Raw genomic sequence first — 13938 nt, 5'->3', positions numbered from 1 at the left:
ACCGACGCGAAATTGGGAGGTTGTGGGTTCGGATCCCACTGGTGTCCGGCTGGCCATTTTTGTTCTGTACTTAACATCTCTTCAAAACGTACTACATGTACGTAACACGACCTAATACGTTGAAAGTCTGTTTCGATTACAATGCGGTCGTGAAAATTCAATATTCATTGACATTTCCGTGACTGTGTTATTCTGATGAAGCCGACAGACGACATAGGGGCTGCCTGGCCGAGGCGGTAAAGGCGTGCTCGGTTCGCCCGGAAGGACGTGGGTTCGAATCCCCGTCAGAAGTCGTAAAATTTAAGAAACGAGATTTCCACTTCCGGAGGTGCATATGGCCCTGAGGTTCGCTCAGCCTACACCAAAAATGAGTACCAGGTTAATTTCTGGGGCAAAGGCGGCCGGGCGTAGAGCTAACCACTCTACCCCATCACGTGCTGAGGTTAACAATGGTGGAAGCCTTTACCTTCCACTCTTCCAAGGGCCTTCATGGCCTGTACGGAGGCGACTTTGCTTGCGACAGCCTGGTGGACAATGAGTTTAAATGTATAAATAAAACAGTACATTTCCGTGCTGAAAGGTTTGTTTTCTGTATTGTTTACGAATGCTTCTGGCTTTGATTTCCTCCATATTTATGCACTTTCGTAATGGTTATCTCTCTACGGCAATGGGCTCATCTCTTCCTGCGATGTTGCATGATTATGATGGTAAGCAAAAAGGAAATTTTCCCTTTGAGACAGTTGAAAAATGATCTTGAATACTCATATCAACCCCATTCGTTGGGAATTTTTAAAGTGGTGTAATTTAGTCAATGACCTGGCACTTCAGAACGATTTCCTTCATGGACATTATCCCAAATAGTTCGTGGAAGAAATTAAATTTTGTGTACATCATTTCTCCAATAATAGTTGGTCATTGGCATTGGCAGACGTACATAGTATAATCAATGATCGCTCTTTTCACAGCCTGATGGATGGGCTACTTGTAAAAGAGATGCAAATCGTCCGTATCAGTCCTGCTGACACTTAATATCGGACGAAGAAGAGAGCGAGATGCAGAAATACGGACCCCCATCTTCATAGGAGTAACGCCATAAAGAAGAAGAAAGAGTCTACGAGTTGGGTACATCCCTTCACATTTTAGACGAATTGCTAGAGTCAAAGAATCACAAATCTAATAATTCAATCATTGATGTTTTTGAACTTGGTGAATAAAAGCACCTTTTTACTTCTCCATGTGTGCCCAGCCTTCTATGTTCCTTGTTAGGAGTCAGTAAACTAGTTGAATCATACAAGTATCTACTTGCTACGAGTATTATTGGTAAACAAAGAAACAAACCTAACTTTGATATTCTCACACAGACATAACCCTACCTGATAACATGATCAAGATAATGAATAATTAAGTACAAATTAAATATGGATAATTGTGTAGCTTATTGAAATTACATCCTACCTGCCAAGGATGACTGCCGAAGTTTGAAGAGTGTCCTCCCACAATGCGGTTACTCCTTGTATACAGCTCCCCGCAAGCTACAACAAATATGGTAAAGTATTACAAACATTTAATACATATCCCTTCACTCATGTTCTCATAATATACATATGTGCTGTCGATTGTGATTATTCGCCATTATCTGCATGTGGTGGAAGAACTCACAGAACTATGTTTGAGAGTGAAAAATAGGAATATTGTCCTCAAGGAAAGTATTTTGCAGGACTGTCGTAACTTCCACTAGTTATATTTGAGCTTGGTTGGAAAAGTAGGAGAAATAGAGTCTCGTTACATAACCCAGGTCCTAGAAATATTGTCCCAACTGTTGAAGTTGAAAGTGAGAGAGTAATAATTTTGCATGAAGAGAGCTTTATTAAGAATTTCAGTTTAGGATCGACCACACTATCAAGTGATTGAAAGCGTGAGTTTTGTTGGCGTCTTCTCATTAGTAACAAATGAAACGAACTAAGTCGTGAAATTTTACAGACATTCCTCTAGATATATGTAGGATCAAATACATTTACATCTTTTTAACTGTCCACTTTTGCATCGTTATAAGACACAAGGTATAATTTGAGGCTAGTTTTAGAGTTTAATCGATTTCTTCTGTCTACTTATAAGGCCAGACATACATCGAATGCCTTATTATTTTGTCCTGTAACATAATTATAGTCGGAGTACTGTCGAAGGAAATTTTGTTTGATTTTAACTCTTCGGGTAAAATTAGAAAGCAAACCAAGTCCTTCTGGAAATGTAGTAAAGAAATGATCTCACAAATTAGGTATCAGGATGTATTTAAATTATCTTTTTTTCATCTCATGTCACAACAACTGAGTGAACTGTTGTATCAGAGAACTACAGTCAAATTTTGTATACATCGCTCCATGCTGTGGTATTTTATAAAAAAAATTCTTGTCTCACTCTTTAATATATATTTGTACCATACACGCCTAGCAAATGAACTTGCGTAATTCTCGTGTTGGCTGCGGTGTTTTGGTCACGTGACTGTGAGCTTTTACTCTTCAAGTTCACAATGCGTCTTCCTCCACACAGCCACTCATCTGTATGACCTGAGGAGGGTAAATATACTCTCATGTAAAAACGACTGTCTTTCAATCCTCATAGGTGTCATTTCTGTGCTCTTTAGCAAGTCGCTTCTTCCTGTTAACCTTACTGATGTACGGCTGTTCTGCCCGCATATCCTCTTTCGCGTATCACATTTGGGGTGGTTTCAGATGACACTTGCACTCCTACATCTTGGTATAATCCAGCTACTATATTTTGCTCAGTTAGCTGAGGATTTTGGGCCACTTTACTCACAATTTACCGTTTGTCTTGTAGTTATAACTTTGAGGGGCGGCCACTTTTTGGATGGAAACTCCACCACAATCTCTCGACATCAACCCCATCGAGAACATGTGGCACTATTTGGACCATTCAGCCAACGAGTCAGACAGGTGACCGCAGCTCAGTCCGAAGATCTGGACATTACGAGACGACCCGTGATTTTCGGGATGAATACCCTCGGCCATTATTCTTGGCTTTCTAGATCGGGGCCTCTATCTCATCGTCAGATTTCCCTCACTTCAATTGTTCTCCCGTAGATTGTGTGTACCTCGAACCAGCTCTCAGATCATGAGAAAAACCCTTGACATAGCCCGAAATAGAACCATGACATCTGGGTAAGAAGCTGGCACACTATTTTTATAAACGAAACCTCACCGGTTTCTATGCATAGCCTTAAAGCAACAAGCATTACAAATACAGCACCGTGATTATCTTGAAAATCGGACAAGTACTTCTCGAGAAAATGTCATGTATTCAAAGGTGCACCATTTGCCAGCTGGGGTCTGTCCTGTTCGATTTACGCTACGTATGAAACCTGAGCCAGCTGTTGACATACATAGTTGCTTTACCTTCATCTGACGGAAGGTATTCTCTCTACTGTACTCATAAATACTCTACCATAAAGTATGATTTAACACCTTTAATATCGCCGTAGATAACAGGTAACGGAATAGCAGGTACAGTGACATTAAAAAAAGTATTGGTCTGGCGAAATGTGCTACATGTGAGGACCAGGAATCGAAGGGAATGATGATCAAAATTTACATATATTGTAATCCTTCATTATTTATAATCTTGTGTAACATGTACATTGCAAGGAAAACACAATTCTTCAATATCCATATAACTAAAACACCATAACTTAAAACAATCATTTTCACTTGCCACCAAAAGGTATTGGTCTGAATTAGCATAACACAATTTATTGATCCTCCGTGAACGTTTCAGTACTTAGTAGGTCATCCTTTCGTTATAATCTCAGCTAACCTATTTGGCAACGATCGTACCAAGGTTTCCTTTGGTATGTTATACAATTCGGTGAGTAGGGCTTCTTTGCGGTCAGCTTTGTTTGATATTGCATGTTTTCTCAAGTTTTGCTCCAAATAGTGCCACATGTTCTCGATGGGGTTGATGTCGAGAGAATGTGGTGGAGTTTCTACCTAACGTGGTGTATTATAAAACAGCCATAGCTTCGTGTTCATGGCTGTGAGTTTGGGGTCTTATCTTGCTTAAACATATACTTTGTTAAGAGTCCCATTTTCTGTTCACTTGATGAATGATGTGTCTTGAGGATGTTTATGTATGCTTTGTGATCCATAATATCTGCACTAAAGGCTAAGTCACCTACACCATTCGCATTCATGGAACCCCACACCACCGGGGAACAACCTCCATGTTTCACAGTGGCTGACAGAATGCGTCTTAAACCACACAGTCACTCGTCTGTATGACCTGAAGAGGGTAAAGTTATTCTCATCGGTAAAAACGACTGTCTTCCAATCCCCATAGCTGTCATTTCTGTGCTCTTTAGCGTACGCAAGTTTCTTCTTCGTGTTAAGGCTTGGTTTCTCAGAACCGACGCATGCGAGGTGCGAGGCCCGCCTCGCACAAATCCGGACTACACGAGCTTATGCAAGTGGTTTCTCAAGCTGCGCGGTGCGCAGTGTGCGCAACCTCGCAGTGAGACCTCGCAGCGTCACCGCGCACTGATTCGTCCGGCCAGATTTGTGCGAGGCGACAGCAGTGCGAGGCGACATTGTTTCTGTTCTTGTTTTTACTGTTTTAAACAACACGGTGATCTTTACGGACGAAGTGGACGAGGAACTGATTGAAGAAGTTCGAATGCACCCAGTGTTGTATAACTTACAACACAAGAGCTACAAAAACAACGTTGTGAAAGACAACTTACGGAAAATGATATCACTGAAGATGGATAGAACAGCTAATAAATGTTGCTAGTTTTATGTATTATACGATGATCTTGAGAAGGAAAGAGTTCGTAAAAATAGAAACTCCAAAAAACGGAGGTACCAGACGATTAATGTTAATTTACTGTCATTTGGAACCTCCGTTCTTGGGATTCTTTGCTTTTACATTGATGTGGTAGCTGCCTCTGTGGATTGGTGGTAGGGTGTCTATTATTATTATTATTATTATTATTATTATTATTATTATTATTATTATTATTATTGATGTTACTTATAACAAATATAATGAGTTCAGTTTCAAAGGATTAAATAATTAACAGATTTAGAAATGATATATCAACCAATAAATCCATTACCGGTACTTTAATATCAAATATGCCAATACAGTATATATAATTTTACAAAATTTGACTTCAGTATTGTTCATTTCATAAAATCACGTGTTTTATTTTAATAACGGTGTTCATTCTGTTATTATGCTAATTGGGTCACAGAAAAAGTAAACTATAGGTAAACAAATACATGTTTGTCCGTTAGAAAAAAACTTTCACTCCACCCTGTTAGCATATTCTCCTTGTCATACCGATTCTCTCTCCCTGCTACAAAAATATTTCTTGAAGCTGTCTCTTATCATGAAAGCATCATGTGTAGAATTACCTCCGTTGTCAGCTGCCAGAGGAATCATATTTTCTTCTGTTAATTCCAAATTGACAATAAAGTGTTCATTTGGGCAAGAAATTCGCTCATTGCGGAGAAGGTTGTGGACGATACAGGCTGACATCACAAGATCATCAACAGTTTCCATTGATACTGCTATAGGGGTGAAGAAAAGCCTCCAGTACTGACACATAATCCGCTTCCTCTTCCAACATTAGTGCACAGGCTGCGAGACATGTGCTCGGCAACTGATCCGCTTCGCAGCCTGGGAAACCACGAGCCTCGCAGCGTCATTGGGACGAAAGTACGCAACGTCGGCCTCGCACCTCGCACCTCGCATGCGTCAGTTCTGAGAAACCAAGCCTTTAGTCTTACTGATGTACGGCTGTTCTGCCCGCATATCCTCTTTCGCGTAGCACATTTCGGATGGTTTCAGATGACCCATACATCTTGGTTTAACACAGCTGCTATCTTTGGCGCACTTAGCTGAGAATTTTGGGCTACTTTACTCACAATTTACCGTTTGTCTTGTAGTGATAACTTTGAGGGGCGGCCACATCTTGGTCTATTTTCTATTATCTTTGTTCTGTTGTGCCTGTACACAATATTTTTAACAGTTGTAACAGCTTTTCCAATTATTTCATTTATATCCTGGAAAGATTTACCTTTTATAAATAGTCGCAATACAATCCTCCTCTATTCCGCGGTTGTTTCTTTCATTTTCCTTCTCATTGTTAGCTGAACACGGAAACAGTGCTGAATATTACCTTCCAACGTGTCAGAACAGACACAATGAGCCCGAGTTGCGGCAGATAACACGATGTCACGATGATATTGTTTACTACACCAATACTTGTTTGGCGTGTAATGACGCACGCCGTTGTATTGCTGGTCCGTTTACAAACAGCGTGAATTTCCTTGCCTCCATATTCAATCTACAGATGTGCTTGACCGTCCCACGTATCTATGTACGTGTAATTCCATTATATGCACCATTATTTGTACTATGTACTGTTCCGTTCGTACCACGACTATGGACAGACCAATACTTTTTTGAGCCACTGTATGTGCTATACGCAGGCATCGTAACTTTACCAGCAACAGTTCAAAGCTGAAGTATTTCACATAGCGGTTTTCGCAGGCGCAAGGACGATATGATACCCTTGCCTTCTAGCTAATGATCTGCAACCCAATTTCCTCTGGAAAAACCTCTATCTTGCTCCACCCATGTTCAGTTTGTTCCATTTTCTCAGATTCCAACAGTCTATTTACCCTAGGAAGTTGTACGCGGCCGCCATCTCGCGCAACCGGATATAGCCGCCATATTGTGCAATCGCCATAGGCCGTCTTCTTAAGCCCTATGTCTCCCCATGGCTAGCTTTCTCCATAAGAACCTATGTATAGCCGCCATCTTGCGCAGTAGCCCCTAGCGCAGGTCCCAGGAGTTAGTCCCATAAGAGCCCATGTATAGCGGCCATCTTGCGCATTAGCCCCTGGCCCAGAATCCCCTTTTTATCCCTAAATGAAACAGCATTCATTTATGTCTTCCATTCAAATTCCTCCAGAAATGTTCATTGAAAGTAAACCTGATTATGCGAAGGTCATACGTACGTTTCATTCCCTTAATTTGGACCATGAGCATTAGTTTACTTGTATGATCGATATGCAAGGAACTCAGAACACAAGTGATGCATGTTCACAGTAATTCTTAGTGAGATTTTCATTGTTTTAGAAACAATCAAGTGAAAAACAGACGCACTATTTTTATCAAATCCGCAATTATTTATAAACACGAAACATTATTCTGCCTATACCATAGGAATACTAACAACACACCTGAAATAAAATACAGTACATAAAACCAAACACCATGGCGCAAGAGCCCCGAAGTGCCATGGTCTACCAAGTGACCACTGCTCAGCCCGAAGGCCTGCAGAACACGAGGTGTCGTACGGTCAGCACAACGAATCCTCTCTGCCATTATTCTTGGCTTTCTATATCGGGAAATACCGTATATGATTGAAATTAAATATTGAAAAATATACCCTGGACTTATTTCACTAGTACGCTAAAAATATTGAGTATTAGACATGACCATATTGTCAGTTAACATTTAAATAACACACAACATAAATAACGCATATAACTTTCACTTGTTATACACCCTTAACAATTCTCTGTCGGTATTAATCATAAATAATTACAATAATTGCCAGCATAAAAGACAGAGTTCATCGTACATAACAAAGTAACCACCTTCAGAATTTAAGTTTATCTTATACTTCGGAGAGAATATGCTTCCCCTTTCACAGACTGGCAGCTTTACCATCCATTTACTTTAAATCAACGTATTATTCAAGTAACTGTACAAATGAAAAAAATATATTAATTACTGTGCAAAACAACAAAATGTTACGTAAACAACACAGATTCCCAAATAAAGTGGAGTTGCTTCATTTGCCTTAAGACAAAAAAGGCCATATATTTCAGTGTTCTAATAAAGTGCTTCCACCTACAACCGAATCGTTAAAGAATGGATTTATGCTATCACTCGTATAGAAAGAATTCACACCAGTGTACGGTAAGTCTATTAAACCTCAAATTATGATTTTAATTCTTGGACCATTTGTATTCTAAATGTTCGGTCACTCAAAGTGTCATAATCTACAAAGCTTTTAAATCTGTTGGAGAAGGATTTCCTATTTATCATAATATATGCATTTTTAAAATAACAATATTCACATATAGTCTAAGGTATGTAGCAAGTTTATTATAATGTGACTTGAAGCATTCATTAGCTGTGTTTGCTAAATGCTGTCCTTTGAAAATAAAGTAACGAGACAATAGGTTGTTTTATCTTTAATGGACTCCAATTCTGGTTTACTGTGGTATGTACAGGCACTTGCACGCATAGGACCTGAGCTAAGTTAATCAATCGGTTAACCAATCTAATAATAATAATAATAATAATAATAATAATAATAATAATAATAATAATAATAATAATTACAGCCCGTTTCCAGTCATTCGACAGGGTCAGGAAAAGAATGAATGAAGCCCTCATCTAGGGGCGAGGATAGGAATTGTGCCGGCTGCCGAAGCCTATCGCACTCCTCTGGGGCAATGGTTAAAGACTGATGTATGAAATGATATTGGAGAGTGTTTCTGGAATGAAGGAAGGCAGGAAAAACCGGAGTACCCGGGGTAAAACCTGCCTCACCTCAGTTTTGTCCAGCACAAATCTCACATGGAGTGATCGGGATTCGGACCACGGAACTCAGCGGTGAGAGACAGCCGCACTGCCGCCTGAGCAATAATAATAATAATAATAATAATAATAATAATAATAATAATAATAATAATAATAATAATAATAATAATAATAATAATAATAATAATAATTCCCTAATGGCTATTGCAAGCCTGTTGAGCTCTTGAAAGGCAAATACACCGACGAAGGTGACGGGCATCTACCACATGAAACTGCATATTCATATGGTGGAGGGCAAAGTCTGTGGTGAGTGAGTTACAACCACGTAGCCGAAGGAATTGATCATTTAGGTTAAAACTACAAGAGCCAGTCGAGAATCGAACATGGGGTTCAAATGTTCGAAGGACAAGACACTGATCAGTTCGTCTAGGCTTCATACACCGATTTAATCATTTCTGGGGCACGGATGATAGCTGGTCGAGGATGGACCTTCTCTTTACCTCTAGGAGAGAGTATTTATTCAAGATTTCACAGCCTTATATACAGATTTTTCTCGCCGATACATGAAAACTGTGCTCTCTACAAGCTTCTATGATGGAACAGAAACTGTGTTTCTTAAACGTCAAATGATACCACCGTACTCTGACCACAAACGTACGGCATTTCGTTGTATTTTTGGAGTATAGAACAAGAAAACACTACGTGTAAAGCGTGAAGGGAAACACAACAACGATTATCAGTCCACACCTCGACTTTAAATTGTGCTGTGAAGCTACACTTTCCAGATAATTTGTGCAGACCGGGAACAATATTCCGTGTATAAGTTAGTGTTAGTCAGATAATCCTGAATTAATTTTTTCCAAAAATATCACAGCTGTAATTCTCATGAATCTCATATGACAATGCTACATTGTTCAAACGAACAGACTTTTCATATTCGAACATCAAATGCCTCCAACAATCAGGAAATATGCACCAAAATAAATAATGTATACTCTTATTCATAAAAACCAGAAAACGTTGAAATATTAGAGATAGGAAGTTCATATTCACAGGACATATACAATAGTGTGTTCTGAAGAAATGATTAGCATTTGAACCATGTCGGCCCTCGGGTTCAAGCTCCACATCGATATATCGGCGCACCACCACCGACTGGTAAAATATGCCTGTGGCTCTCGCTGTCGCTATAAATCGAAGGTAATGGATCAGTATGACTTGAGCAGACGTGCAGGATGCCTCGCAGAACCGTACCGTGAAATGAGTGAGTTTGAAAGAGAGTGCAGTATTGGCATGAAAGAACGTGATGCTTCCATCTGGGAAACTGCTGCAGATGTGGGACGAAGTGTGTCAGCAGTGCAACGGGTGTGCACAGAATGGTTCACAGAAGGCCGTAGAATACGACGAGATGGGTCTGGTCACACCCAGACCACCCGCCGAGAAGATCGACACCTCATCTGAATGGCATTGCAGAACAGATTTGCATCCTCCTCGGCTCTGGCGCAACAGTAGAACAGTGTAACACATCGTACACTATCATGAGTGATAGTCCGTCGTCATTTATTACGGTCTGGATTACCGGCGCGTCGTCCTCTTCTCCGCCTACCTTTTACTAATGCCGATAAACATGCCAGAGTGCAATGGTGTATGGAACGACGTTACCGGGGACAGGAATGGCAGCAGATAATGTTTTCGGACGAATCCAGGTTCTATCTGTTTGAAAATTATGGCTGCATTTTGGTTCGCCGCAGACGGAGGGAAAGGCAGCACATTGATTGCATTCGCACAAGACATACAGTGCCAACTCAAAGCCTTGTGGTGTGGGAGTGCTATTGGGTACAACCACAAATCACAGTTGGTGCGTGTCCAGGGCACTGTGACCAGTTTGACCTATGTGAATGATATCCTGCAACCCGTAGCCATACCCTTTCTGTACGACACCCCAGACGCCATAATTCAGCAGAACAATGCGCGATCACTTGTTGCTGCACGAACACGTGCTTTCTTGTTGCCACAGAATGTCGGACTGTAGCCGTGGCCCGCCCGATCACCGGACTTGACGCCAATCGAAAATGTGTGGGGTATGGTGAAACGACGGTTGCGGCGCTATGATCCAATGCCAACCACCAAAGATGAACTGTGGAACCAGGTTAATGCAGCATGAATGGCTTTACCCCAGGACGCCATTCGCGCCGTATACGCGCCGATGCTATCATGTATAAAGGAAGTTATCAGTGGCCATGGAGGACCCAGTGCCTACTAGGCAACTTGACACATGCTGAACCTAGGTGACTGAAATGCTTATCGTTTCTGAAGAACATACCAGTGAACATGTCCTATAAATATGAACTTCCAATATCTAGTCTTTCAAGTTGTTCTGTTTTTTATGAACATGAGCGTAATTTCGTTTTAACTGTATAAATGGTTTCGGGATGACATAACGAAAAATTTACAATTTAATCAACAATTTTCACTTTCTAAGTATATGTTCATGGTCGTTTCTCGCCTTGGCTATGAAAGCTGGTAATATCAGTACAGTCATTTACCAAGAAACTTAGGCTGGCATCGCGAAGCTCAGTGAAGTGATAACCATTCCACTGTACAAACACTACTGCTCTAGCAAACTTAAGTCCGTGCTTAGGAGTACGCGGTCGTCGACATACACGATATCCTATTTGCCAGCTTCTATTGCCTTGCAACGGTAAGCAATGATTTTAAAAATGACTTTCAAGTGCTACAATTCAACATGCCTATTCGGCTAGTTGTCAAAGTGGACATTAATATTTCTAGAGTTGTACACTCAATCGCAAAAAATTTGGCTGGCAAATAAATATTTAATCTTATATATTCTCGAAATGCGAGTATACTCGTAAACTGTGGATTTCGGTGGCCTAAGAGATGATGCTTGTAATCTTACCACCTGCAAAATACGTTAATGCTTTGAAAGAAAGTCATCTTCTGCCACGGTTAATTTTTGTGGGTTAAGTTTACATATTCTTTCATTTATGTATGAATTTCCAATTACTTTCGACGAAGAACTCTAAATCCGAAGATTTGTGTCTGAATGAGAAACTTACCGAACACATTAAGAAGAAACAGGAATGAATTAGTCCTAACTTCCTGTTCCAGTAATGATATATTACAATCGCCTTATCAAATCACGCCTCCAACAACAAAGGAAAATTACAGCGTCAAGTACAACGTATGATTTCATCCCCCAATTCAAAAAAATGTAGGTACAATCAAGATCAAAAAGGAGTCCTGCTTTTAACATATTATTATGACCGTGGAAACAATGGCACAATTTCAATTCAGTAACAGCAAATAATATCAACTATCAAATGCACAGGAACTTCTTAATCATTCACAATATCTCCTGAGAAATATTTCATAGGCACCGTTAATATACAAAATGAATGCTGGTGGATTAAGATGTGTCAGTCTAAACGTCTGTATTAATACTGTGAATGTGGTTTTCAAAGATGGTCACAAAGAAGTAAACTTCAGGGATAACACGTAGAATAATATTATATGTAACATCATGCATTAGTGAGCGATACAAATAGTGGAAAATCCATTGATATAGGTAGTACTACAAGAAATCTAATGCAGAACATGCATCAATTATAACTATTAAGAAAATGCAAATCTTCTAAACAAAAAATACCGTGCAGCTACAAGTGATGCAAAACGTGCATGGGGAATACATTTAATGAAGTAAATCAAAGAAATTACCAAGAAGTAAACACTGCACTACCATTTTGTATCCTATACAGGGTGTAATTGAAATAAGGTACGTCATTTTAACTGCTGGTGGAAGATGGTATTCTAAGCAAACATCTTTAAAAAAATTACTCCTGACTTAATTAGTACAGGATAAAATAAATCATAAAACTTTGGTCAATGTTTTTGAGAAGTCAATAGACACTGGATACTTGCCTCTGCTAAATAGAACGTCAAAATATCTGCTATTTCCCCAGGTCGCCCTCCCTTCCAAGGCTGTGCAGTGTTGTAGGTCATTTTTAGTCAGTACACTGCTACTTGCAGACGGTACGAGCTCTGAGTGCAGGTGAAAGGGCTTTATCAAATCACTAAATGTTGTGTGGTATGATTTTTATTATGGAGAGGCGATACGTAATAGAGCAAGAGAGGGACAAATGTATCGGAAACCGAAGACACCCAAGTGCTTTTGTTGCCGTTGTTCAGATACCATGGACAACTAAAGCTTGACAGACAACGCATATTAACGTTTTTAACATACTTCCATACGGGGCTGATTATCGGAATTATTTTGTCCTTTAAATCAATCAATCAATCAATCAATCAATCAATCAATCAATCAATCAATCAATCAATCAATCAATCAATCAATCAATCAATCAATCAATCAATCAATCAATCAATCAATCAATCAATCAATCGTTTACTTCCACACTCACTGGGTTGGTTACACAGTATTACCGGTCAAAAATATTCCTATCCTTTATGTTAGGTTACAAAAACAGCAACAAGAACAGAGCAATTTGTTTACGTAAGGATTTTACAAGGCGAGCACCGCTATTCTCTTATCAGCTGACTAGCACCTCTTCCAACAGGCAAAGTCATGCTTGGTTTACGCAACAGATTCCCCTCACCAACCATGCCTTATCTCAAACCCATTTAGCTACATAAGACTTGCCTTTGTCGTCTGAAGGGTTACTGAAAATCTAAAAGTATAGAAAATTTAATAATTAATTTTAAATCTAAACATAGCTGATAATTTACTCCCATACAGGTACGTTGCTTAGAATAGTCTCTTCTCTCGCCTGCTACGCGGATGTACCTCATTTCAATTACATCCTGTATACACTTTTTTTACTAAATGGTTCACTCACCATTAATTTTCACGGCAAAGTCTAGTTTGTGGTGTAGTTTCTCTTATTTGGAAGTAAAACTAAATGAACTAGCATCTACAACACTAGCCTTCAGCAATTAAAGTCTAACGATCGATGACCACCTTCCTTAGTTCGGTGTTCAGTATCTTTTGATCAGATTTTACCCATGCTGTTGTTAGTTTCCTTGTTGGGGATTGAATTGTTTTCGCAATGAGTAACTGTTAAACTGTAGAATTGTTCTCTCAAATTAGTTGTACATTCTGGACAGAGCTGAGGTTCTAACCGAGATACACCAGGTCAGACATCAGCTTCCTACACGATCGTTGATCTAAAAATATAAATTATCTAAATATTTTATTTCTTTAGTGTTCACCTTCATATGCTTATGTAGGGTCGGGTGGAACATCCAGGTCTGCTTTGTGACTTG

The 13938-nt window shown here is 39.6% G+C and overlaps 1 protein-coding gene across 1 annotated transcript in view; it reads right to left on the bottom strand.

Annotated features, from left to right (window-relative positions):
• The window catches only part of LOC136874360 (serine proteinase stubble), a 341753-nt gene that overhangs the window by 18923 nt on the left and 308892 nt on the right, over nt 1–13938 (bottom strand). The window contains exon 7 of the mRNA XM_068227769.1: nt 1456–1532. Within this exon, the coding sequence (XP_068083870.1) occupies nt 1456–1532 (77 nt within the window). The remainder of the gene's footprint in view (nt 1–1455; nt 1533–13938) is intronic.

The sequence above is a fragment of the Anabrus simplex genome, chromosome 5 (assembly GCF_040414725.1).
Source record: "Anabrus simplex isolate iqAnaSimp1 chromosome 5, ASM4041472v1, whole genome shotgun sequence".
Classification (NCBI taxonomy): domain Eukaryota; kingdom Metazoa; phylum Arthropoda; class Insecta; order Orthoptera; family Tettigoniidae; genus Anabrus; species Anabrus simplex.
Note: the sequence above shows the minus strand (reverse complement) of the source record. Positions and strands in the feature narration are given on the sequence as shown.